General features: G+C 48.4%; 1 protein-coding gene across 1 annotated transcript in view; it reads right to left on the bottom strand.

Moving 5' to 3' along the window:
* LOC107120661 (fibrocystin-like) overlaps positions 1–27,062 on the bottom strand; it is a 212,548-nt gene that overhangs the window by 92,591 nt on the left and 92,895 nt on the right. Inside the window, 7 exon segments of the mRNA XM_015423420.1 lie at positions 6,089–6,249; positions 8,990–9,158; positions 12,523–13,404; positions 15,121–15,273; positions 18,305–18,459; positions 22,435–22,522; positions 24,036–24,149. Of these exon segments, the coding sequence (XP_015278906.1) occupies positions 6,089–6,249; positions 8,990–9,158; positions 12,523–13,404; positions 15,121–15,273; positions 18,305–18,459; positions 22,435–22,522; positions 24,036–24,149 (1,722 nt within the window).

The raw sequence follows: 27,062 nt of genomic DNA, 5'->3' as shown, positions 1-27,062 counted from the left end.
GCTCTATCTGTCAGGAAGGTCTTCCTAATGTTTAGCAGAAAACTCTTCTGATCTAATGTCAACCCTTTGGTTCTGGTCTGGCCTTCTGGGGCAACAGAGAACAACCCTGCACCATCCTCTAGATGGCAGCCCTTCAATTACTTGAAGATGGTTATCCTCTCACCTCTCAGTCGTCTCCTCTCCAGGCTAAATCTTGACAAGCTATGGGAGAAGGCTTCAGAGAGCATCTCTTGCGTTCCCTTTATTCAGCCTATGCTGACCTGGAGCCATGCAGGCTTGCCAAGTAGGGTAGTTCCTTCACTCTCCACCTCTTTGCCCAGGGCCTCCTCTCCTCTTCCCTGATAGCCTTCCAGGCAAGACTCCTATTGGCCATGCCCTCAATGATCGACACAATAACTGGACCTGCCCCTTGTTGGTGGCTCTGCAGGCTCCAGGGAAATCCCCTCCCATTACTAGGGTTACCAACTCCCAGGTGGGGCCTGGAGATCTCCTAGAATGACAAAGAGGTACTTTTCTCCCTTTCTCACAATACAAGAACTCGTGGGCACTCAATGAAATGGCTGAGCAGTTGGGTTAGAACGGATAAAAGGAAGTACTTCTTCACCCAAAGAGTGATTCACACATGGAATTCCCTGCCACAGGAGGTGGTGGCAGCGGCTACAAGCATGGATGGCTTCAAGAGGGAATTGGATAAACATATGGAGCAGAGGTCCATCAGTGGCTATTAGCCACAAGGTCTAGATAGTGGCTCTGGGGCAAGGGATGCTCGGTATTCTTGGTGCTTGGGGGGGGGTCAACAGTGGGAGGGCTTCTAGTGTCCTGGCCCCACTGCTGGACCTCCTGGTGGCACCTGGTGTTTTTGGCCACTGTGTGACACAGAGTGTTGGACTGGATGGGCCACTGGCCAGATCCAACATTGGCTTCTCTTATGTTCTTATAGATAGGAACTCTCGGTCTGGGGCAAGTGATGCTCTGTCTTCTTTGTGCTTGGGGGGGGCAACAGTGGGAGGGCTTCTAGTGTCTTGGCCCCACTGCTAGACCTCCTGATGGCACCTGGTATTTCTGGCCACTGTGTGACACAGAGTGTTGGACTGGATGGGCCATTGGCCTGATCCAACATTGGCTTCTCTTATGTTCTTAATTGGTCTGCAGGCTAGAGATATTAGTTCCCTTGGAAAAAATGGCTGCCATGGATGGTGCGCTATGTCATTATATCCCACCGAGGCCCCTTCCCTCCATGAACACTGCCCTCCCCAGGCTCGCTCCGTCCTCAAATCTCCACAAACATCTCCATTTCCCAACCCACAGATGGCAAATGACATCCGTGTATGCTTTCCAGCCTCACCACAGCTATCAGTGCCTGGCCACACCCATGCCACAGCCTGGCCCGGTTTCTCCAGTGAGCCGATGGGGTCCGCCTCCTTCACGTTTAGCGTCTCAGTGTCTGCTGCTATGTTCGTGGTCGCGTTTCCCTGATCTCCCAAGTCAGACTGTGCATTTCCAAACATGTGTTTGTTGCTTGGCACTTTACAGATTTAGATATATACTGCTCCTAAAAGTGTCAGGAGGACACCATAAAAAAAATGCAAGATGAAGAAAGGCCTCCGGATGGTTTGTCCGCTTAGGGAATCCTTGACTGTCTCCATGACCGTGACAACCAGCTCCTGACAAATACAGCCAGTTCATGATATTCATTCTCCACATGACTGTGTGCCTGTCCACACGCCAGACTCCGATAGCAAGAACTGGCCTGAACGTCTCACCCGTAACTTCTAAAGGACAAGGGAAGCAACTTTGACACTACTCTTGTGGTGTCAGGAGGGGGATGAAACTCCCGGAGCTCTGCAAAAATTACCATCGATACTTAGCTCACACAACGCAGTTGAAACAGGCAAGGCACGTGTGTGAATCCTGAATTGCTGAGTGAACAGAGAAATCTTAGAATCATAGAGTTGGAAGGGACCTCCAGGGTCATCTAGTCCAACCCCCTGCACAATGCAGGGGATTCACAAATACATCCCCCCACACACCGCCAGTGACCCCTGCTCCATGTCCAGAAGTAGGTGAGTAGGTGGCCAGGTAGCATCCTTCGAGATCTAGTCACCCAAGACCCATGTGGTACCATTTCTGGTAGCCAATGAACCACGGTACTGGGCAGGGTGGGGCCAAGAGCCTGATGGGACCGAGGCACGAAAACCTATAGCTGAATGAATACACTAACTTGAGAAGGCCCTCCTATTTTTTCCCAAAAGAGTAGGCTAGATTTGGAGTAAGGTTGTTATTCCCCAGTAAGGGGTGGGGGATTCCCTGGTTTTGTGGGAAACCCTCCTCCCAAAAGAACGGCGACATCGCCAGAAATAAACACGACGTGCCTACATTATTCGGAAGTGACGTAGGCACGTCGGTGGGCGGTGCTCTGGTTCTTAGGCAGAACTCTGTGGTTTGAGGCTGACTTTTACCATAGAGTTTTGCCCAAAAACCAGAGCGTCACCCCCCAACATGCCTATGTCACTTTTGGGTGATGTAGGCATGACACATAACAATGCTTCTGGCTCCCGAAACGTCCCCCAGAACCCCCCAGTGTTTCCGATGGACTTGGCGACTCTAATTTGGGGGAAAGAGGAGGGGTCAGTAAAACTCTCTTGTAACTTGAGTTCATTAAATCTAGGCACCCTCTGGAACAGCAGGCGCAAACCTTTGCCCTCTCCCATCTGACAGCATCCTTTGGGTCTTTGAAGACCACCATCAGCCTTCTCTTCTCCAAGGGGAAACATATCCAGGTCCTTCCACCTTGCCCTATAAGACTTGTTTTCCACTCTCTGATAGGGTTGCCAAGTCGATCTTCGCCAGAAGTGACGTGATGACACCAGGCACGCTGGGGGCGGGGCCACAGCCATACAAGGGAAAACTATAGAGTGCCCGGCGTGGTCGCGTCACTTCCAGGTGACGCGCATGTCGGGGAGGAGCTCCCCCTAGGGCCCGATCTGGCGGCGCCAGGGAACAGGCCTTTGGGGTGGGGGTTTCCCCGCCCCGCGGGGGGACTTGGGAAGCCTACACTCTGACCATCCTCGGTGCCCTCCCCTGGATCCATTCCTATTGGTCTGTGTCTTTCTTAAAGCACACCGCCCAGGTGCTTCATGGATCACACGTCATTACTGCTTAGAACCGGGGTCCCCGACCTTTTTGAGCCTGTGAGCAGGTTTAGAATTCTGACACGAGTGGCGGGTGCAACCCAAAAATGGTTGCTTCGGGAGGCGGAGCCAGCACTAAAAGTGCTGTCACAGGAGGAGGAGCCAAACACAGAGGAAGCCAAAGTGCAGGGGGAAGAGGGGTGTTTTAAAAAATACTCCGGAAAAGGGGAGTGAGAGAGAATAACACAAACAGCGTTATTTTAACCATCATAGTCGATCAGATCTTCAGTGGCCAATCAGAAGCCTTGCTGGGCAAGAGCCACACCTGGCTGCACCCACCTTCTAAAAAAACTTGGTGGACCCCAAGAAATGTGTCGGCAGGAAGCATGGCACCCACGGGTACCACGTTGGGGACCCACGACTTCGAAGTTAAGCCCCGCAGAAATTCTTAGCACAGCACTGGCGGTGGGGCTGCTTTCTTGACATTTGTTAACCTCTGCCTATCAGATGATCTTTAAAAGCGCCATGAAATCTCAGAGCCCAGTTGTGAGTGATGCGCATTAAACACACAATAGAATTAACCCGGTTCTGAAAGGGCAGCCTGGCATAGGAGCGGCCGCCGGGGCACCGGCGCTGCCTTTGGATTCATAATCAGGTCAGAAAAGCAGGCGGGGGTGGGAAGAAAAGAAGCCTATTTATGCCAAGACAGTGAATTAATCAGCCCTCTAAGCAGCCAGAGAGAGGGATCCTTAGAGAAATGCTTTCTACCGGGTGAGACATTAGACATTTTGTTTAAAGATTAGACATTTTGTTTAAAGATTAAAGTTCTCTTTGTGCTTAATCGGTTTCTAGGGCAGGATGGAAAACGGGATTAATTACAGTCCCTTGCATCGCGCGCCGTACTGCCGGAGCCGTAAACGATGCTACTTCCCTGCAAAATGGCCGCCATTCTGGAGCAGCAGGCTCAGGAGATGCTAATTGTAATTAAAGCGTGTGGTTTGGAATCACAGAACAGAGTCTTAATCGGGGAAGAGAACAAGAGGCTCCCTGCATGCACTTCCACAACACATGGCTGTATAACAAAATGGCTCTTTGGAAACAGGTCGTTTGTTTTGAATGGCTTGAGCTGCCTTTGATGCCAAGCTGCTTGGGGAGGGGCACACCTCCTCTTCTCGGTGGGATTCGAGAAGAGTCTGATTCGGTTAACTGTTTAGAAAAGCCTGGCTCATTAAGAGATCTCAAAATGCTTGCAAAAAGCGAATAAAATTATCCTGCTGTACTAAGAGAGAGCCAGTTTGGTGTAGTAGTTAGGAGCGCGGACTCTAATCTAGGAGAACCGGGTTTGATTCCCCAGCCCCAGCCCTCCACACGCAGCTGCTGGTGTGACCCTGGGTCAATCACAAGTTCTCTCAGAGCTGTTCTCTCACGAGCAGTCCTCGAGAGAGCTCTCTCAGCCCCACCTACCTCACAGGGTGTCTGTTGTGGGGAGGGGAAGGGAAAGGAGATTGTAAGCCGCTCTGAGACGCCTTCAGGTAGTGAAGGGCAGGTTATAAATCCAATCTCTTCCTCCTTCTCTTCTTCTTCTAGAATAAATGTGGACCATCTTGCCCACGATGAGATTAAGTGGGTGGCAACCCGGGAGAGGCCCTTCTCAGTCATGGCACCAAAGCTCTGCAACTCTCTCCCAGGGAGATATGTCTGTCCCCTTTTGTGGCCATCTTCTGCCAGCAGGTGAAGACTCTTCTTTGTTTTGCTTGGCATTCCCTCAATGATCCCTCCTTCCCAACCAACGTTCTTATGGTTTCCATGTATTTTAACTGAACAAAGTTTGAGTCCAGGGGCCCCTTAAGAACATAAGAGAAGCCAGTGTTGGATCAGGCCAATGGCCCATCCAGTCCAACACTCTGTGTCACACAGTGGCCAAAAACACCAGGTGCCATCAGGAGGTCCACCAGTGGGGCCAGGACACTAGAAGCCCTCCCACTGTTGCCCCCCCCAAGCTTTCATGGGCATGCACACTTTCCAGAATTAAACTTTGTTCGTCTTAGTGGTGCCACCAGACTCAAACTTTGTTCTGTTGCTTCAGACCAACAGGGCTACCCACCTGAATCTATCCCTCCCTATATGTAAGACTTGAAGAAGTCTGTTTTAATGAATCTGAAGGCGTGCGCATGCATGCGAAGGCTTATACCGAGATTTAAACTTTGTTGGTTTTAAAGGTGCCACTGGACTCAAACTTTGGTCTGTTGCTTCAGACCAACACGGCTACCCACCTGAATCTATCCCTCCCTATACATAAGGCCTGAGGAAGTCTGTCTTAATGAATCTGAAGACGTGCGCATGCACGTGAAGGCTTATACCGAGAATTAAACTTTGTTGGTCTTAAAGGTGCCGCTGGACTCAAACTTTGGTCTGTTGCTTCAGACCAAGACGACTACCCACCTGAATCTGTGTCATTTAACCGTTATGCATATATTTTAACTCTGTTTCTAAAAAATTTAAAATTCGTTTTAACGATACATGTTTGGGAGGAGGGCGATTTTAATGGTTTTATAACGTGATTTTTTTATCATGTGTTTTAAATTGTTAGCCTCCTTGGTGGCCCTTGTGAGGAAAGAAAGGCTGGGTGTGAATTCTGAAAATAATAAATAAATAAACAAAATGCTCATCAAGGCTCTGGTGAGTTAAAGTCATTTGACCCGAAATAACACATACAGGAGAGAGCACCTCAAACAGGAACTGAACGTTTTCTTCTTGTTACCTGTCATTCGTTCAGAACGCAGCAAATACACATCCAGAAACCACCATGTTCAGATGGTTATTAAAGAAGGTTTGCCCACCAAAACCAACAATCCAGCAGACTATATTCACCCCTCTCTCTCTCTCTCTCTCTCTCTCTCTCTCTCTCTGAGCAATTTTTGTCAGAATCATTGTACGATTGTTCACATGCAACTTACCAGCATCCAAACATGGCTGCTCCCACTCAGACTCCGACCTTGGGAAAACAGACACGGGTGGGTCCAATCCAAGGGCACTGCCATCCAAATCTTTGAAGAGGGCTTTTCTCGAACCCACACACATCCCATCGACGCACGAGTCAACACTTGACTCATTTTCTCTGTCAGAGAATGGAGGAAATGTCAGAGTCAGGAGAAACCACCCAGGACTCAGTCCAGGAGGCTTTTTGTATTACTGACAGACGAAAATCAAACAAAGGGTGTAGTGGTATATTCAGTTTGATGTAGTGGTTAGGAGCCCAGAATTTAATCTGGGAGAAGCGGGTTTGATTCCCCACTTCTCCACATGCAGCTGCTGGTGTGACCTTGGGTCAGTCACACGTTGTCTCAGAGCTGTTCTCTCAAGGGCAGTCCTCGAGAGAGCCCTCTCACCCCCACCTCCCCCACAGGGTGCCTTTTGTGGGGAGAGGAAGGGAGAGGAGATTGTAAACTGCTCTGAGACTCCTTCGGGTAGTGAAGGGCGGGGTATAAATCCAATCTCTTCTTCTTCTGGCAGTGATGGAGAAAGCTACGGGTTTGGTTCAGATGTCACATGAAACCATGGTTTAATTAAACTAACTATGGTTACTGTGATCATCCAAACACAGGCTGCCCCATTAACTATGGTTACGTACGGTACATTATGGCTAATTTCACACGCATTGGATAATGCACTTTCAATATGCTTCAGCAACCCTTTGCAGCTTGATTTTCCTGTGCTAAACAAGAAAATCTATTTGCAAACAATTGCTAACGTGCATTGAAAGTGCATAACCCAGCACTTGTGAAATTTGCCTAAAATGGGATCTGAAACCACAGTTTGAAATTGGTTTATTAACCCCAATTTGCTTCATCTCTGGTTTTGTATGATGTATGAACATGCAGTACCAGTCAGGTCCCTGCAAGGGAGACAGGGAGAGGTCAAAGGACATGAAGCCAACATTTTTGCTTCAACTCTGGTTTTGTGTGATGTATGAACATGCAGTACCAGTCAGGTCCCTGCAAGGGAGACAGGGAGAGGTCAAAGGTCATGAAGCCAGCATTTGGTGAGGCGATCCAAAATATGATCATCCAAGAGCCAAATCTTGGTTTCACAAAGTCACATCTAAAATAAACCAAGACTTCATGTTCTTTTTCAGCCAAGCCCCGGTGTCTACAAACACATGACAATATAGGTTGCCCTCAATCTCAGCAGTGTTTCTTGCTCGCTTTGGTTGGAACCTGTGTTCACCAGTAACAAGAAAGGCTTGATTTGGAAAAAAATATCTGAAATGAACCATGGACCATCAAAGGAAACAGAAGTAATGCATCTTTCCATGTATTATTTCAGACCAAAGCAGATTCAGAAGACTACACAGGACACAGAAACCACAGTTTTTAGTAAGGTCTTTTCCGGATCCATGGGTTTATCTTTCTGCAACATCCATTTGGAAGCTGAAGACTACGTGCCACTATGTTTACTGTGGTCCTTTCCGCACTTGAATCTCATCCCTGGTTTTATCAGAGTTCAACTCACGACACAATACCTTGCATTTATCCCTGGTTGTAACAGCATCCGTTTATCCCGGGACGCGTGTGGGGCGAAACCAGGCTGACCTCAATGTAATGTGGAAACAAAGAACACCCCAAGATAATTACAGCGGTGAACTCGAGTGTAGGGTAGAATGTAAGTTCGGGGACAGGGTTGAACCAGGGTCTAAGGTCTAGTGCAGAATCACCCTTTGTTTGGGTTCCATTTTGCTAGAATTTGTCTCTATCTGCTGTGGCGGAACAGGCCTGCTCTGAATTGCAGGCTCTATTCTGCCCTGCCCTCCAAGGTTTTGCCCAACACTTGGAGGGGCTTTCTCTCTCTCTCTCCAGTTAAGTCACAACCACCACCTGACCTTTGTAAGGAATACCCTGCTGGGAAGGTCAGGGCTCCCAGCTTCCCTTCAAAGTTCTGAGGCCTTGCCTCTGTGTCTCCCGCTGCCCAGCGCCTGGTCACCACGGTGGCAGTTTAATGCTTTGCGTGCCCCTGGAAGAATAGGCACTTGCCAACTGCCTGACTGCCTTCCCCCCCAGCGCTCCTTTTAAAATAGCGTGTCCAAGACAGCAGAGGTCTTTGTGGTACAGAGAACCACTACCAGCATCAGAAGTTATAAAGTATTTATTAAAAAGAAAACGTTCATAAGAAGACTTTTAGCACAGCACCAAACTGAGCAAGGGATCCAAAAGAAATGGGTAAAATGCAAATCCTCTGTCCCTCTTTCTATCCATGCCCTATCAGATGTTAAAATAGGACAGGCCCCTTAAGCTTAAGAAGGTACAAATCTCTTACAGAGTTACCATTACTTTGAAGCTTGCTCCAAGCATACATACATTGCCCAGCCATTCACCTCACCTCAAAGAAAAAATCGCTGTTAATTACCTCCATGCTTGAGAGGAGACAAATGGAGTGTAACAAAAGTAAAAGGATATTTTTACACGAGCAGTCTCCTGTTTTGACATATTTACTGTGTTTCCCCCGAAATTAAATGCAAAGAAAATTAACTTTATTATAACTGTTTAGTTTTTGCATCTGCTAAAACAGCATCATCATGCTGTATGCTAATTCACTGTTCACCCTCTCTATATATCAATGAACTGTTACTTTCCATTTCACTGTATCTGAGGAAGTGTGCGTGCCTTATGTAAGCCGCCTTGAGCCAGTTTGTACCGGCAAGGCGGGGTATAAATTGGAAGTAAATAATTAAATACCTTGAATAAAGCTTCAATGGTTGTGTATGGTAGTTCAAAAAACATTTTGAAGAGGGGTTGTCCTATATTCAGAGTAGCGTTCCTTTGGGTTAAACATGGTACTTAAAACTAACAAAACCTTTTTACCCAGTTTGCGACGGATAAAAGTGAAACACATTCTCTTCGTTGACTTGGAGCATTCTTGTCCTCTTCGATGTGATCACATGCAGTAGGCCCCTGCTGTCAGGACTGGTCATGATGCAGACGTCTCTGTCATCGCTGTAGCAAGTCTTCCTAAAGCCAGCAAAGGTGACATCTGGCAATGATAAAGAACAAAGAAGGATGAATGGGACAGTTTGGTGTAGTACTTAAGTGTGCAGACGCTAATCTGGGAGTACCGGGTTTGATTCCCGACTCCTCTACTTGCAGCTGCTGGATGACCTTGGGCAAGCCACAGTTCTTTCATTTATATGTATTTTGTTTTGCTTATAATCCCCATAGTACAAATTTGTACGAAACGTCGTAACAAAGGAAGGAATAACATTTTAATTTATCCGAAATGCCTACAATATGCCCAAATTGGATTAATTTATAATATATCTATTGTCCTGTTTTAACAATCCTCTTGGGAACAGGGCAAGCCATAGTTCTGACAAGAGCTGTCCTTGAAAGGGCAGTTCTGGAAAGAGCTCTCTCAGCCCCACCTACCTCACAGGGTGTCTCTTGTGAGGAGGGGAAGGGAAAGGAGGTTGTAAGCCACTCTGAGACTCCAAGTGAAGGGCAGGGTATAAATCCAAATCAGGGCTCTTCTTGTAGCAGGAACTCCTTTGCATATTAGGCGACACACTCCTAATGTAGCTAATCCTCCAAGAGCTTACAGTAGCCCCCTGTAAGAAGAGCTCTGTAATCTCTCGGAGGATTGGCTACATTAGGGGTGTGTCGCCTAATATGCAGAAGAGTTCCTACTACAAAAAGAGCCCTGAAGTCCATGTCAGGGAGCTGACATATAGGGTGGAGGAGGGTCACTCCCCTCCTCCACCCTATATGTCAGCTCCCTGACAGTCCGAATACACCACGCTGGAAAGGGTTGGCCACTGAATCCTCTAAGAGAGCAAAACTACAGGATATATCCAAGACACATCAGGTCAGGGTTGCACAGCTGACTTGCTGTCAGATGTGCCTCAAGGAACTCATGTTAAAAAGCTCTTGTTTGGTCAGCACTGAGGGGGAGCGCTGGAAGGGGGGGGGAGAAGGAGCTTCCGGTTTCCTTCCCATGCTGTTTTTGCCAGTGGAAAGAGGGGGGAGGAGGAGGAGCAGGAGAAGGAGAAGAAAGAGGAGGAGGAGACAACGACAGTTGGATTTATACTCCGCCCTTCACTCGGGGTCTCAGAGCGGCTTACAATCACCTTCCCTTCCTCTCCCCACAACAGTCACCCTGTGAGGTAGGTGGGGCTGAGAGAGCTCTGAGAGAACAGCACTGAAATAACTTGTGACTGACCCAAGGTCACACCAGCAGCTGCATGTGAGGGAGTGGGGAATCAAACCCGGTTCTCCGGATTAGAGTCAACCACTCTTAACCACTATACCACACTGGGGGAGGATGGCTTTTCACCCCTTTTCTCTGGCTCTGTGTTCTCTAGGAAGGACAGGTGGAGCCACAGAAATGTGGGGGAAGGGCCCCCCTCCAACTTTTTCCACTGGCAAGAGCAGGGTGAGAGGGAAACCAGAAGCTCCTTCACAAAATGTCATAGTCCCACTGTATACCACATTTGTCAGGCCACACCTGAAGTATTGTGTGTGGTTCTGGAGGCCTCGCTTCAAAAAGGAAGCGGACAGAATGGAGTGGGTGCAGAGGAGAGTGACGAGGAGGATGATCGGGGGCCTGGAGACCAAGTGCTATAAGGAGAGGCTGGGGGACCTGGGAATGTTCAGTCTGGAGAGGAGGAGGTTGAGGAGGGACATGATGGCTCTCTTGAAGTGTTTGAAGGGATGTCACTTAGAGGAGGAGGGAACATAAGAACATAAGAGACGCCAATGTTGGATCAAGCCAAAGGCCCATCCAGTCCAACACTCTGTATCACACAGTGGCCAGAAATACCAGGTGCCACCAGGAGGTCCACCAGTAGGGCCAGGACATTAGAAGCCCTCCCACTGTTGGCCCCCCCAAGCACCAAGAAGACAGAGCATCACTTGCCCCAGAGCCCCTATCTATACCTAGTGGCTAATAGCCACTGATGGACCTCTGCTCCGTGTGCTTATCTAATTCCCTTTTGAAGCCGTCCACGCTTGTAGCCGCCACCACTTCCTGTGGCAGTGAATTCCAAGTGTTAATCACTCTTTGGGTGAAGAAGTACGGTACTTCCTTTTATCCGTTCTAACCCGACCGCTCAGCAATTTCATGGAGTGCCCACGAGTTCTTGTATTGTGAGAAAGGGAGAAAAGTGCCTCTTTCTCTACCTGTTCTTTCCCATGCATAATCTTATAAACCTCAATCACGTCACCCCTCAGTCGTCATTTATCCAAGCTAAAGAGCCCTAAGTGCCTTAACCTTTCCTCATAGGGAAAGTGTACCAACCCTTTTATCATTCGAGTTGCCCTTTTCTGCACTTTTTCCAAAGCTATAATATCCTTTTTAAGGTGTGGTGACCAGAATTGCACACAGAATGAGGTCGCACCATTGATTTATATAGGGGCATTATGATATTGGCTGATCTGTTTTCAATACCCTTCCTAACAATCCCCAGCATAATAATGTCCCAGCGGCACCCACAGATCTTGGCCACCGCTCGTGATGACTGGCTCATCACCCACTGTTGGGAACAGTCGACGATGGACCGACTTCCCTCGACAGCCCTTCGGAATTAAGCCCTTTTATTTCATTTCCTCATAGGGAAAGTGTACCGACCCTTTTATCATTCGAGTTGCCCTTTTCTGCACTTTTCCCAAAGCTATATTATCCTTTTTAAGGTGTGGTGCCCAGAACTGCACACAGTATTCCAAAAGAGGTTGCACCATTGATTTATATAGGGGCATTATGATATTGGCTGATCTGTTTTCAATACCCTTCCTAATAATCCCCAGCATAGCATTGGCCTTCTTGTTGGCAACAGAGGAGAGGACTGGCAATCATGAGTTTAAATTAAGAGCGGGAAGGTACCGGATGAATATTAGGGGGGGGGGGGATTGGCAGTAAGAGTTGTGCAACGCTGGAATCAGTGGCCTAGGGAGGTGGTGAGCGACCCCCTCAGTCTGGCAGTCTTTAAGCAGCAGCTAGACTAACACTCGTCAGGGATGCTCAGAAGTTCCCAAACTTATTTGGCCTACTGCCCCCTTTTCAGGGGGGAAAAAAGGGAAGGGAACCAGGAAAGGTGTTGGCATCCACGGGCACCATGTTGAGAACCCCTGAACTAGGCTGCAGTCCACAAAATCTTAACATTAGTATAGATCTTGTGTAAATATGTCTCTAAGGTACCACAAGACTCTGCTTGTTTTTACTGTAGCAGACTAAAGTGGCTATCTCTTTGGAAAGTGCAACCAATTTTGTCCATTTCGGGGAGAGTCCGAGGACCACTCAAGAGTTAAAACACGAAGTTAGACAAAAGTATCATTTCTTGTCTTTCTTTCTTTCTTTTGGTGCAAAGCTGGTTTCAGATAGATAGAATCTTAAACGGAGCCCCCACCTTGCAACGTCATGATTCCTAGCACTGCCGAATAATTGCGAATTTTATGCCACGGATGATCAGGCCAGCAGCTGGGCTGAGAGGTAAAAGGAGGCCACAGAATCCCGACACGACCCCTCCAAGGACTACGCGGCGCTCGATCCCGCATTGTCAGGTGAGCTGAAAGGGGGTGGATCCGGTCCTTGATACAATCGAAAGAAGAGCTGGTGGCCAAAAGTAGCGAGTTCCTAAGTTTGACGTGCTGTTTCCCGAGGTGGCACCGCGGCTCAGTGGAGGGGCAGAACAAAACCGGGAGAAGACCGACACTGTTGTCTACCAGTGTCACATTCTCTACCGCTACGTTTCCTTCAAGGTGAAACATGACCCCGTAGTCGTAGTTCTTGTAGGCCAGGAAGCCTGCGATTTTGGTGCAGTTAGGAAAGCCGTCTCTTCTGGACAGATGGACCCCGTGAAGGCTTGAATGAGCCACGTTGTCACCACAAAGCTCTTCCGCTGAGGAGCATTCCTGCCCTCTGATGTGAAAGGCGATCCGTTCGGAACCTGCCACGACGTTACTGCGTAAGCGGGCGTTATCGACCGCGTTGGTTTTGATGCCGGCCACCCAGGAGGGTGCCCCCTCTGGCTGCTGGCTCAGAACGACCAGATTCCTGAGGAGAGAATGGTCTTGGCCTTCCAAGTGAATGCCGTGACCGGCTGTGCCGAATACCACGTTGTCCCGCAGTAAGAGGCCGCTGCTTGCCACTGCTTGGATGCCGACCCCGCAGCTTAGGTGAATGCTGGAGGAGATGATGAAGGACTCAGAGGACGCACTCGTGATGTCCACTGCAGGGAACTGGGAAGATCCAAAGCTTAGGATCTCGACGTTGGAAAGCTGCAGCACACCTGAAATGTAGAAGAAGAAGAGGAGGAGGAGGAGTTGGAGGAGATTGGATATATACCCTGCCCTTCACTTGGTGTCTCAGAGAGGCCTACAACCTTCCCCTCCCCACAACAGACACCCTGTGAGGTAGGTGAGGCTGAGAGAGCTCTTTTGAGAACTGCTCTTGAGAGAGCAGCTCTGAGAGAACTTTAACTGGCCCAAGGTCATCCAGCAGCTCCAAGTGGAGGTGTGGGGAATCAAACCCAGTTCTCCCAGATTAGAGTCCGCGTTCCTATCGACTACACCAAACTGGGTCTTGCACTAAGAGAGCAGTTTCTCTTTCAGAATCCACAACTCCTTGAAGAAGCACAGCAGCAGGGCTTTCCCTGCCCCACTCGGGCCCTGCCGCCCATCAGCCTTAGGCCAGAGATGCAGCAACATCACTTCTGGAACATGCCGGGAGTTATGTCATTATGTTGCCGGCAATGCCGGACGCTCCGGTATTTGGGCAACAATGCTGAACAATCACTAGGGTTGCCACCCTCCGGATGGCAGCTGGAGATCTCCTGGGATCAGCTCCCCTGGAGAAAACGGCCGCTTTGGAAGGTGGGCTCTATGGCATTATAACCCTTTGAAGTCCCTCCCTTCCCCAAACTCCACCCTCCTCAGGGTCCATCCCCAAATCTCCAGGTATTTTCTCACCTGGAGCTAGGGTTGCCAGGTCCCTACCTGCTGCTGGTGGGGGGCTCCTGTCCTGGAGGTGACATCATCGTGCAGGGCACGTTGCAGGGGGATGCTCTAGCATTTGAGGGGGGAAAACTCTATGGTTACCATAGAGTTTTTTCTCAGATGCTAGAGCAGGGGTGTCGAACTCATTTGTTATGAGGGCCGGATCTGGCATAAATGTGACCTTGTTGGGCCGGGCCACGTGTGTCCTAAAATGTAATGCCGGGTAGCGGAGATGTAAACTTTATAAAGGACACAAACACAAATAATTTTTTTTTACTTAAAATAAAAACATGCTTAAAACATGAGCTCTGTAAGCTGCAAACCTAGTTTTGATTTATTGACATTCACCCCAGAAATCTCATGCTCAGAGGTCTGAGTCTAGGACCCAGGTTAAAACACGAAATGGCTGAGTGATTAAGAGAGTCTGGCGAAGCAAGCGATGATGCAGCAGCAGCAGCAGCGGAACTGGAAACAGGAGATGGCCGGTTCCACTGCGGGCCTGATGGAAGACCTACGGGGGCCTCATCCGGCCCCCGGGCCTCATGTTTGACACCCCTGTGCTAGAGCATTCCCCCCCACACAAGGTGCCCTTCACGATGACGTCACCCCAAGATGACATCATCATGCCCGGCAAGTCAGTGCAAATGGGGCTGCTCGGGGGCGGGGCTCCCCCCACCGGCCAGCTGAGCGACAGCGGATTGGGGCCCCTGAAAATGGGTAAACCTCCACCCCCACAGTAATGTAGATATCCAAAATCTAAAGACCAATTCAAATCAGGGGAACTGAGACCCAGTGTGGTATGGTGGTAAAGAGTGCCATACTAGTATAGGGAAGACCCGAGTTCAAATCCCTGCTTGTGCCACGGAACCTTGGACAGGTTGCACTATGCACCTTGTCATATGTTATGTTAATTTTTATGTACCTATTTTACCCCCCCTTTTGCATTTTCTTCTGGGAATAAAGGCGAAGTACAAATGAATTAAATAAACAATCCCTTTGTACTTGAATACCTGTATATTCAGTCCCACTGGCATTTCTGAAGCTGCCCACTAGAAGCCTCCCAGTGCAATCGCTGTCGGTTTTGATTTGTATATTCCTCGTCAGGAGCCCGATTTCCGCAGCCAGAGGAATCGGTTGCCCATCTTCTAATCGGTGGGAATGTCCTGTGCATGTCAAAAACAGAACAAGCATCACAGCAAATGTTCGACACTTTAGAACAGGGGTCCCCAGACTTTCTAAGCCTGCAGGCGACTTTGGGATTCTGATGCAGGGTGGGAGCTCGGGGCCGGAGCTCCTAGGTTTGCAGAAATCAAAAGGAAAATATATGCAAGATCCAGTTTGCTTACAAGGAGATCTTAAGAAAGCATCAAACTTCTAGATGATGGCAGGCTTCAGTCCACTGGGCCTTGAACGTACACAGCGAAGCCAACCCAGAACCCGAGTTGAGATACACAGCCAGGGCTCTTTTTGTAGCAGGAACTCCTTTGCATATTAGGCGACACACCCTTAATGTAGCCAATCCTCCAAGAGCTTACAGAGCTCTTCTTACAGGGGGCTACTGTAAGCTCTGGGAGGATTGGCTACATTAGGGGTGTGTTGCCTAATGTGCAAAGGAGCGCCTGCTACAGAAAGAGCCCTGGCTAAAACTGAACATCTTATACCTGAATTGCTGGATATGAGTCAAGAAAAGCATCAGCAAAGCTACATCCTAGACACTGAGAGACCTTGCACCTGGTACTCAGTGGCGGAGGGAAACTAGTCAGCTTTCTAGATGAGAACTTGCGAGAGTGTAAATGAAGACATTCTCATGGGAGTGGCCTGTCAGCCGTCTTCCCAGGCACTTTGAGGCCAGGAGCTAGCAGAACCCCAAGATGGGGTAACAGAGGTTATTACATGGGTGCAATGGCAAAATGGCTGCCACTGGAGGCAGAGCCCAACACAAAATGTCAGGGAGTGAAGTTATGCGTAACCAGGGGTCATTTCGTAGAAAAAGAGGTGCACTTTCCAGAGAGAGCATAACTCATTAGCATAACTTATTTGCATATGCCACACCCCCTGACATCACCGGAAGTGAGTCAGAAGGCAACATCCACCGCTCAGGCTCCACTGGACTGTTTTGGATTGCTAGCTATTCGGGGGGGGGGATGTGCAGATCTGTCCTTACAGAGGAGGGAGAGCTTGTACCTGAATAAGACTTGGTCTTAACGGTACTACTGGACTCTTTTGGACCAGGGGGCCGGGGGGAGCTCTGCAACTTACCTGGCTGCTTCTTGCTCTGACTGAGGGCTGCTGGGAGCAGGGGGTGGGGCTTGTTGCATGTGCCCACCCCCTGGGCTCTTTACTGCCGGAGCTCTGCTCCTGTGCGCTCCTGCAGGAAATGACCCCTGTGCGTAACTCTCACTGTAACTCTTCGACTTTTCAGGCAGAAGTGTGTTGTTGTTTTTTTAACAGGATGCCTTTTAATCTGCATGGCCAATCAGAAGCCCTGCTTGGCAAAAGCTCCATCTGACCTATGCCTACTTTCTAAAAAAACTCTGGAGGGCAGCGGGAAAAGTGTTGCTAGGTGCCACAGCATCCACCGGAGCCACATTTATTTTAATTATTTATTTACAAAATGTGTATCCTGCCTTCCTGCCCAAGGAGAAGACCCCTGCTTTAGAGCATCCAAGTGAGGACTCTAACACAGAGGAGTCAAACACATTAGTTACGGGGGTCGGATCTGACATAAATGTCACTTTGGCGGGCCAGGCCATGTGTGCCATAAAACACAATGCCAGGTACCATAGATAGAAACTGTATAAAGAACAGCAGCTGGTAAGCACTGAGTTGATGAATCCACACTGCAAGGCTGGGAGCAGGGTGCAGAGGAAGACCCACATGGCCGGATTGGAGAGGCAGCAGCGCAACGCTTGGGCAGATGCGCCCACGATGCTTGACTGCTGCAGACGAGGTCGTTCTGCCACGCTGAAGCCACAACGGAGAGGGAATTCTTGTACACTTTCCAGAGAGAGATTTTCCGAAACAAATTAAGATCAGATTTTCTCGGGTAGGAAACATTCGTTCTGTCGGTTCGGTATCAAATCTTCGTTTATATCACTCTGTGTGTGTGGCAAACTCAATGAACTCTCCAGGTAGCCAGTGCCACAGGGCAACTCTAGGTGCTAGATTAATGGGAACAACTGCACCTTCATTTCTTCTGGCTTGTACATGTCCTCTCTTTTTACATGCGTCTAAGTCTGATGTACCTTAACAGTAATGAGAAAAAACAGTCCCGTCCAGTTTGGAATGTGCCAGGTCCTTCAAAACAGTTTTGAAGGGTTTTAATTAATTAAATCTTTCCATCGTTCTGTGTTTATACCTCTGAGGATGCCAGTCACAGTTACTGGCGAAAAGTCAGGTTCTACAATGCCAAGACCACGGCCACACATCCCGGAAAATCTACAGCAACTAATTAATTAATTAATTAATTCAGTTTATACCCTGCCCTTCCCGTGAACGGGCTCTGGGCAGCTAACAGCAACAAATAATGCAATCTAAACTAATAACAATCAAACAATACAATAAAGCCAATTTAAAACTCTTAAAATGGACTATAATTTATTGTTTATTTTGGGAAGGAGGGACTAGGGCTTCCTCTGAAAATTCTTCAAAGCTCAGCAGCCCTGTACTAACAGTGGGGCATCTCGGGGCCCGGCCCCCCAACTTACTGCCAAGGGCCCCCCGTCTTCCAATTTTTCAGTTTATTTGTGGCACTCCCTTGAGGGTGCGTTGGGGGTGTCTGTGTGGGGTGCCCCCCGACTTATTTAAAGGCCCCCTGAATTAAAAAAATCCTGGCTACAGGCCTGAAGCTCAGAGTGACACAATCCATACAGACTCCTCCACAATCGCTTATCTGGCCACTTTTTCCACGAAAGATTCCCGACACATTTCCAACTGAGGAAAAGGAGACGGAAGCCACGAAGGCCTACAGAAGCGAAGAGCTCTTTCGAAGTCTCCAGTGCTCCCCATGGGCCATTGGACTAAGACTCTGTTTATCTCACCCACTGCTCGGAAAAGGAACCAATTGTCAGAGTATAACACCAAAGGATGACTGTTAAACATACCAGGGCTTCTGAGAAACCAACAGCCGGTATTGGGAAGTCTCTACGAATGCTGGCACAGAAATACACAGGCCGAAAATGACCAACTGCGTACCTAGATGCCTGTAGAGAAGACGTTCGCGGATTCTAATGCTATGACCGCTGACCTCTTCCAAAGTGGTTATTTCCGCTTGGTGGGCTTCGTAAGAAGAGGAGCTGATGACAGTGCTGTCCCCCTGATGCCAGTCCAACGGGTCTTGTACCCAAAACCTGTAAGCACACACACACACACACAAAATCAGGTGAAGCTTTCCAGATGCATGCCTGTAAAGGGCCATCGAGTCACAGTTGACTTATGGCAACCCTGTAGGGTTTTCACAGCAGAGGTGGTTGGCCATGGCCTGCCTCTGGGTAGCAAACTTGGACTTCCTTGGCAGTCTCCCATCCAAGTATTAACCAGGGCCAACCATTCATGGGTCCTGAGATCAGATGAGGTCGGGCTAGCCTGGGCCATCCTGGTCAGGGCAGGGGTGGTTTGCCATGGCCTGCCTCTGCATAGCAACCCTGGGCTTCCTTGGCGGTCTCCCATCCAATATTATCCAGGGCGGACCCTGCTCAACTTCTGAGATCTGACAACTCTGGGCTAGCCTGGGCCATCCTGGTCAGGGCAGGGGTGGTTTGCCATTGCCTGCCTCTGCGTAGCAACCTTGGACTTCCTTGGCGGTCTCCCATCCAAGTACTAACCAGGTGTTGGATCCCCAAGCATCGAGAATAAATCCACGTTTCAAAAGAAAGCAAAGTTTATTTCAAAGCATTGGAAAGAATACTCAAACACGTTCCTTGTTAGAACTGAGGACAGGCAGTTAGGGCAGACATGATAAAGGGATTCAAGTTAGTTACATATCCAATGAATAACGTTCCCGCTGGCGGGCAGAAGAAAACGGTTGCGCGCCCAGGTCCTGGGAAACAGGCAAACAGTAGACATAACACAGGTGCCGTTCTCAGGCTTGATAAGCAACAAGCTAGTAGCGAAGCATACTCTCCCCCACACAACCTCCAGTTGTTTTACTTTAGCATTACAGCAGGGAAACACAATGGCCAGCTGGCAGGGACAGGGATCACATATGTACAAACAGAAGTCACACAGAACACCATGGCAGCTTGCTGACACCAGGGCCGACCCTACTAAGCTTCTGAGATCTGATGAGATCGGGCTAGCCTGGGCCATCCTGGTCAGGGCAGGGGTGGTTTGCCATTGCCTGCCTCTGCGTAGCAACCCTGGACTTCCTCGGCGGTCTCCCATCCAATATTAACCAGGGCTGACCCTGCTCAGCGTCTGAGATCTGACAAGTCTGAGCTAGCCCGGGCCATTCTGGTCAGGGCAGGGGTGGTTTGCCATTGCCTGCCTCTGCATAGCAACCCTAAAGGGTTCCTTCATGGCTGCCCTTCCAAGTCTCTGTCTTCTTCTGATTTCTTTCTCGCAGTCTCCCTTTTGGTTGACGACCGAGAAGAGTGAACTGGGGCACTGAAACAGCCTAGAATATGTTGAAGGAAGCCCCACAGAGTCTGCCTGGCTTGGATCTGGACCGCTGCAGCGATGGCAATTAGTGGGGGCTCGACACAGGTGAACCTGCATCCTTTGACATCATCACCGCAGCCCAGGTCTGATTGGCTCAGCCTGGTCCTTTTTGCCAGCATCCTCCCAGGGCAGCAGCCCTCCAGTTGAAGGGAGGCCCCGTCCTAGCCAGAAACACACTCTTATTTTTGCCATCAAGTCATGCTGACTTCTGGCGACCCCTAGTGGGGCTTGTAGGCAAGGGGCGTTCGGAGTCGGCTCAGAACGCTCTTCGGGTGATTTCCCACAAGCGCTGCTCCATGCTCACTCCTCCCTTTTGCCCCGATGGTACGTGTCAATTTCACACAAGCTGCTGCGCAACCGCATTTTGCCCCGCAGCTTCATGCAATTTTCCCCGCTTCTACTCAATCCTCAAAAAACAAGCTTGAGTAGACGCGGGGAAAATCGCACCAAGCTGCGGGGCAAAATGCGGTTGCGCAGCAGCTTGTGTGAAATTGACACGTACCATCGGGCCAAAGAGAAGAGTGAGCGCGGAGCAGCGTTTGTGGGAAATCACCCTTCCTTTTGAAGCACCAGGGTATGTGCCCTCTGAAATGGCTTTCTGTCATGGCACCAAAATTTTGAAACTCCTTCCACAGGGACATTTGTCTCCCTCTGTTGGTGTATTCTCCCAGCAGGGGAAGACTTTGTTGTTTTGTTGGGCCACAGCCCCGATAATGGATATTAGCCCCCTTCCCTAGTTCTGACGCTGTTTGTGCGTCTGTGTGTTTTACGGAATTATTTTATAATTTTAAATGTTCTTTTTAACCGTTCAACTGTTTTTATGTTTCTATGTTCACCACCTCAGGGACCCTTATCGGGTGGAAAGGCGGCATGAAAATATTTTAAATCAATACATAAATAAGAATCATCGAATCATAGAATGTTAGAGTTGGAAGGGACCTTGCAGGCCATCCAGTCTAACCCCCTGCACTCTGCAGGAGCACAGCCGAAAGACAGCCCTACAACATAGCCGAAGGATGGTTGTCCAGCCCCCTCTTGAAAACGTCCAACAAAGGAGCATCCACCACCTCCCGAGGCAGTCTGTTCCACTGCTCAACCACTCTTACAGTTAGGAAGTTTCTCCTGATATTTAGCCAGTATCGACTCCCTTGTAATTTCCACCCATTAGATCTAGTCTTGCAATATCCGGAGCAAGAGAGAATAGATCCATTCCATCTCCTACATGACAGCCCTTCAAACACTTGAAGACTGCAACCATGTCCCCTCTAAGCCTTCTCTTTCCCAGGCTAAACGTACCCAACTCTTTCAGCCTTTCCTCATAAGACTTGGATTCCAACCTCTCACCATCCTGTTTGCCCTCTTCTGGACACACTCGAGCTTGTCAACATCCTTCCTAAAATGTGGTGCCCAAAACTGGACACAGTACATAAGAACATAAGAGAAGCTAATGAGTCCAACACTCTGTCACACACTGGCCAAAAAATATCAGGTGCCATCAGGAGGTCCACCAGTGGGGCCAGGACTCGCTTTAGCAGGTGCCATCAGGAGGTCCAACAGCAGGATCAGAACTCCAGAAGCCTTCCCACAGTTGCCCCCACCCCCAAGCACCAAGAATACAGAGAATCACTGCCCCAGACATAGTGTTCCATTCTAGAGCTTGTGGCTCATAGCCACTGATGGATCTCTGCTCTTAAGAACATAACAGAAGCCATATTGGATCGGGCCAGTGTCCCATCTAGCCAATGAGTCCAACACTCCACCCAGTGGCCAAAACCCAGGTGCCATCAGGTGGTCCATCAGCATGGCCAGAACTCCAGAAGCCCTCCCACTGTGGCCCCCCCAAGCAGCAAGGATACAGAGCATCACTGCCCCAGAGTGTTCCATCTATACCTTGTGGCTAATAACCACTGATGGACCTCTGCTCCATATGTTTATCCAATCCCATGTGTTTATCCAAGGTAGTAGGTGATGTGAAAGGCCTCAGCCTGAGACCCTGGAAATCTGCTGTCAGTCTGAATAGATAATATCAACTTTGATGGCCCCATGGTCTGATTCAATATGAGGATACAGCACCAAGGATACAGAGCATCCCTGCCCTAGACAGAGTATTCCATCTGTACATTGTGGCTAAGAGCCACTGATGGACCTCTGCTCCATGTGTTTATCTAGTCCCCGCTTGAAGCTGTCTATGTTTGTAGCCGCCACCACTTCCTTCAATATCCGATAACTGGGAATGCGACTGCCAGAATGTCTGTGTTTTAGTCCCAATCCCCAGTCTCAGTTTTAGATTAGAAAGTCTTTGGAACTCTCCATACTTGCACAGGACTCAGTACAATGATGGCTGATAATGGGCACTCTCAAAAAGTGGGTTGGATCCCATGATCTACAAATGCAATTACTGTAGATCTTTCATCCACTGTGTTCATGGAAGCAGCGGCAAGGGCAATTTCATACCCTTCCCTTCCCCACTACAGCCTCCCACCCCATGTGACTATTTAGCTCATGTGGGTCTCATGACCCCTGGAAGAAACTTTCCCAAGGTCAGGAAGGACAGCTGGGTGGAGGGGAAATGCAGGAAAGATCAGGACTGGCAGATATCTCAGGATCCAACCCAGTTCTTGGAAAGATTTCAAACAACAATATTTGAAAAAAAAAATAAATCTTACCTTTCGTTTCCAGGGGCAACATCATTTCCAAGGCGTGTCCAAGAGATCCTGGTGTAAGCACTATGCATCTGCAGCTTCCCGTAAACTCCTTGGTGGGAGAAGAACCACAAGAGACCACGAGTGTGAGCACGGCAGTCATGCTTTCTCAGGCACACATATACACATTTCAGAACTGCTTGGTGGAGCTGGCTATTGTGAAGAATGGATAAACTCCAGAGGATGCTGAAACGAGCATGCAATTCTCTGCATTCCACTCACACTTTGCCTCACATAAAATGCCTACCTAAGTGCATATGAGGGATTCTTCCCCACATAAAATCCTTAATTAGGCCCACATTAAGTAGGGTTGCCAGGTCTGACTTGGGAAATATCTAGGGACTTTGGGAGTGAAGCCAGGAGACTTTGGGGGTGGAGCCAGGAGCAAAGATGTGACATCACTTTTGTGATGCCACTAGGGTTTCCAGTTGAGGTCAACAAGCAGGAAGGAACCGCATGCCTTCTTAAACGCTTTCCCTCCATTGGAAAATAATGGATGGTGGCACCTTGAGAACATAAGAGACGCCAATGTTGGATCAGGCCAATGGCCCATCCAGTCCAACACTCTGTGTCACACAGTGGCCAGAAATACCAGGGGCCATCAGGAGGTCCAGCAGTGGGGCCAGGACACTAGAAGACCTCCCACTGTTTACCCCCCCCAAGCACCAAGAATACAGAGCATCACTTGCCCCAGAGTTCCTATCTATACCTTGTGGCTAATAGCCACTGATGGATCTCTGCTCCATATGCTTATCCAATTCATAAGAACGTAAGGGAAGCCAATGTTGGATCAGGCCGATGGCCCATCTAGTCCAACACTCAGTCACAGAGTGGCCAAAAATACCTGGTGCCATCAGGAGGTCCACCAGTGGGGCCAGGAGACTAAAAGCCCTCCCACTGTTGCCTCCCCGCCCCCAAGCACCAAGAATAGAGAGCATCACCTGCCCCAAACCGAGAGTTCCTATCTATACCGTGTGGCTAACATCCACCGATGGACCTCTGCTCCATATGTTTATTCAATTCCCTCTTGAAGCTGTCCATGCTTGTAAGCCACCGCCACCTCCTGTGGCAGTGAGTTCCATGTGTTAATCACTCTTTCTTTTGGGGCTCATAGAATTGGACCCCCTGATCCGATCTTTTTGAAATGGGGGGGGGGGGGTTTCAGGAGAGGCACCACCAGCTATGCTTAAAATTTGGTGCCTCTACCTCAAAAAATAGCCCCCTCCCCAGAGACCCATGGATTGATTCTCCATTATACCCTATGGGGACCAATCTCCGCAGGGTATAATGACGTGTCCAACGGCCATCCCCCCCCCACTTTCTGACAGCCCTGAAGCTGGTGGAGGGGCTCCAAACCAGGGTATCCTCTGCTCCCAACTGGGGACTGGCAGCCCTAATGTTAACCATGCAACAAAGGACGTTCTAGGAGTAGCCTAGCATTCTGTCAAAGCCACGTGGAGGAAAAAAGCATGTTGTCCAGGAACCACGGACAGATTGCTAATTTTTCTAAAGGTTTTTCCCCCCACTCTCTGTGCCCCTGAGAATGTAAAATACGGTGCCCTTACCAACACTTCCAGGAGGGACACCTATTCCATCCAATCGATCGCAATAAACCTTCTCAGACGCCCGAAGGACAATTTGCAGCTTGTCTCTTCTTTCTAATGGATTCTGTAACGTCCCTTGGGAGAAAATATGGGAGACAGAAAGTTTGGTAACATGCCCACACAAAAAGTTAAAACTGAGTACGGAATGTGCTTAACTCCACTAATGCCCGGCGAATATTTGGATTTTTCAGTCTAGTTCTCTGTTTCAAAGATTGGCACTTGCAGTATTCAGTTCTGTGGGAGGTGGTGACACCCACTCATTCAGGTATGTAGATTACTTCAGAACTTTTCTTCAGTCGAAATTCAAGGATGGACTGGTATTTGGGAATACACTCCAATATTTAAGCAATCAATTCTGTCTCACAGAAATTCATAGTAAGCCTCAGTTGCAGGAACTGATTACTCATGGGTTTTTTCCAGGGGTCTTGTTGTAGAAAAAATATTTAAGCAATCAATTCTGTCTCACAGAAATTCATAGTAAGCCTCAGTTGCAGGAACTGATTACTCATGGTTTTTTTTTTTCCCCTGTCATTTCAGACAGACCCATTTTAGTAACTGGTTCCTAACAGAACATATTTACCTCTTCATACAATGGCCAGTGGTCTACCGTTTTGGAAGCGTATCTGAGGCATTGTTGATGAAAACTGCTTTCCTCAGGTCTTCCTCCAATGACGGGTTTTTCGCGCCCTTCCCCCCACCCCCCCCGTGCCACTTCTCTTCTTTCCTTTTTTTAAAAAAAAATGTTCTATTGGGAGCGCTATAACACTGAAACAGGATGTCAAATCAGCGTCATAGTGCTTCCAATAAAATGTTCAAAAAAAAATCCTCTCAGGGAGATCGTGCGCGTGGAGGGAAATGGCGGGAAAAGAAAGTGGCACAGTTTGAAATGGCCACAGAGCTTCACAGACGGCTCCTTACCAGAAGGGAATGCTTTGTGAAACAGCCATCCCGGTACCAGTTTCCTCCATGATGGGCCAATAACGGAAACCATGCGGTTTAAAAAGGTAATGTGAAATCAAAATCGACCACATTTGCAGATGTATCTAGATAACTTGTTCGTTGGATTTCTGGATCTCTCCTGAACATCAGAACTTTTGAACTGACTTACAATATACATTTTGACTGCTTGATTGGACCATGCAAATGATCTACATTATTTACCACACCCATAGTGTACCAGTCTCTCCTTGCTCTTTGAAAATAGTCTCATATTAATTTCTTCATCATTTGTAATGATTGCATATTAGTAACAACAGAACTTGATAATATGCCTTTCAGAATAATCAGATGCACTTTTCACTTTGAGAATAATTCTTGTATATCTTTATTTAGCTTATTTTTAAAAAGCCAACGTATCACAGTGTCTTGTCTGCATTACTTCTTGTTATGTTGACTGTGATTCCTCTAGATCACTGGAAATGATGTCATTGCATGCCGACAATCACTCCCACCTACCCCACCCCTGTTCGGCCAGCCTGCTGACCAGCTGAATGTCGGCGGGCAGGGGCAATAATTGCTGGGAGTTTGCCCAATATTAGTGGGTACCTGGGAAGCCTAGGTGAAAGGGAAATCATAGAATCAGAGATTTGGAAGGGACCTCCAGGGTCATCTAGTCCAACCCCCTGCACAATGCAGGAAATTCACAAATACCTCCCCCTCCACACCCGCAGTGACCGCTGCTCCATGCCCAGAAGATGACAAAAAATCTTCTGGGCGTGGAAGTTCAAGGTTCCCTCTCCCTCCCCACCCTACAAAGTAATCCTGCCACTTCAATTTGCCAATGGAAAAGAAAAATCATTTTAAAATAAATACAGGAAGAAAATCTAAGATGTAGATGAGGCCTTCATCTTTATTCAATATCTCTCTAATAGTATTATTTAGGGCTAAGAGGATGCAAGTGGGTGAAAGGCAATGAGGCCACGTACCACTTTTAGTTGACAAAATGCTCTGGACCAGTCCCATTATGTGTGTCCCGGGGGGGGGGGGGCAATGTTACAAGCTTATGCTGGACACAATGGAAGAGATCCTTGGACCCAGTCTGACCATAACCAGAGCTGGTTTACAGACCAGACGTTCAAATTATAAGTGAATTTCCAAGATTAACGAAAAGACACTGAAAATGTGAGAAGAAGGGGAAATGAAGCAAAACCTGGGGAAGGGAGGGGGAGCTACGGCTCTTATCTTGCGATAGTGTCTGTACAGCGAGCTGTATTCCAACTGTGAATCCATTTATTTCACCGAGGGTAGTTTACAGTCTGGGAAGAAAATGGCCCAGCACTAAACAGATACTCGGAGGGAAAAGTAGGACAATTTCTGCCCTAGAGAAATGTAAGTGGAGTCCGGTAAGAGAGTTCAGCATTCCTCTAAAATTAGAGATTAAATCAATTATACACCACAAAGCCGCGGCAGATGTAGAAGTGAAGAAATAAATCTGTGGAGAATTAGCCAGACTGTCATGATCTCTTAATATTTTAAAAATTATGCATTTGATGGGGAGGGGCGGGAGGGGGAACAAGCTCATTATGTATCTTAATAAAACATTTCTCAAAGACCCACACACACACTGAAATGACTGTTTCATGAAGTTGTTACCCTGATCTCACTGAAGGAGTCTAGGCAACACTAGCCCTGATCTAGAGAGGGGGATTTTAAAAGTTATTAATATTTAAACTATTTATATCATCCCCGCCCACCAAAAGGTGTACAGAAAAACTGCTAAAATCAAGGAGACGTTTAATGAACATAGCCGAGGCTACCTAGAAGGAGTGAACCGTTCTTCGGTCAAGGGTATACGATAGCTGCGCTCCCCTGCTAGAACCTCCAAACAAGCTCAAGGTCCATTGAGAGCCAGTTTGGTGTAGTGGTTAAGTGTGTGGACTCTAATCTGGGAGAACTGGGTTTGATTCCCCACTCCTCCACTTGCACCTGCTGATGTGACCTTGGGTCAGTCACAGTTCTCTCAGAGCTGTTCTTGAAAAAGAGCAGTTT

The sequence above is a fragment of the Gekko japonicus genome, unplaced genomic scaffold (genome assembly GCF_001447785.1).
Source record: "Gekko japonicus isolate JY-2015 unplaced genomic scaffold, Gekko_japonicus_V1.1 scaffold1988, whole genome shotgun sequence".
In the NCBI taxonomy this organism is placed as follows: domain Eukaryota; kingdom Metazoa; phylum Chordata; class Lepidosauria; order Squamata; family Gekkonidae; genus Gekko; species Gekko japonicus.
This window is presented reverse-complemented; position numbering and strand designations above follow the sequence as displayed.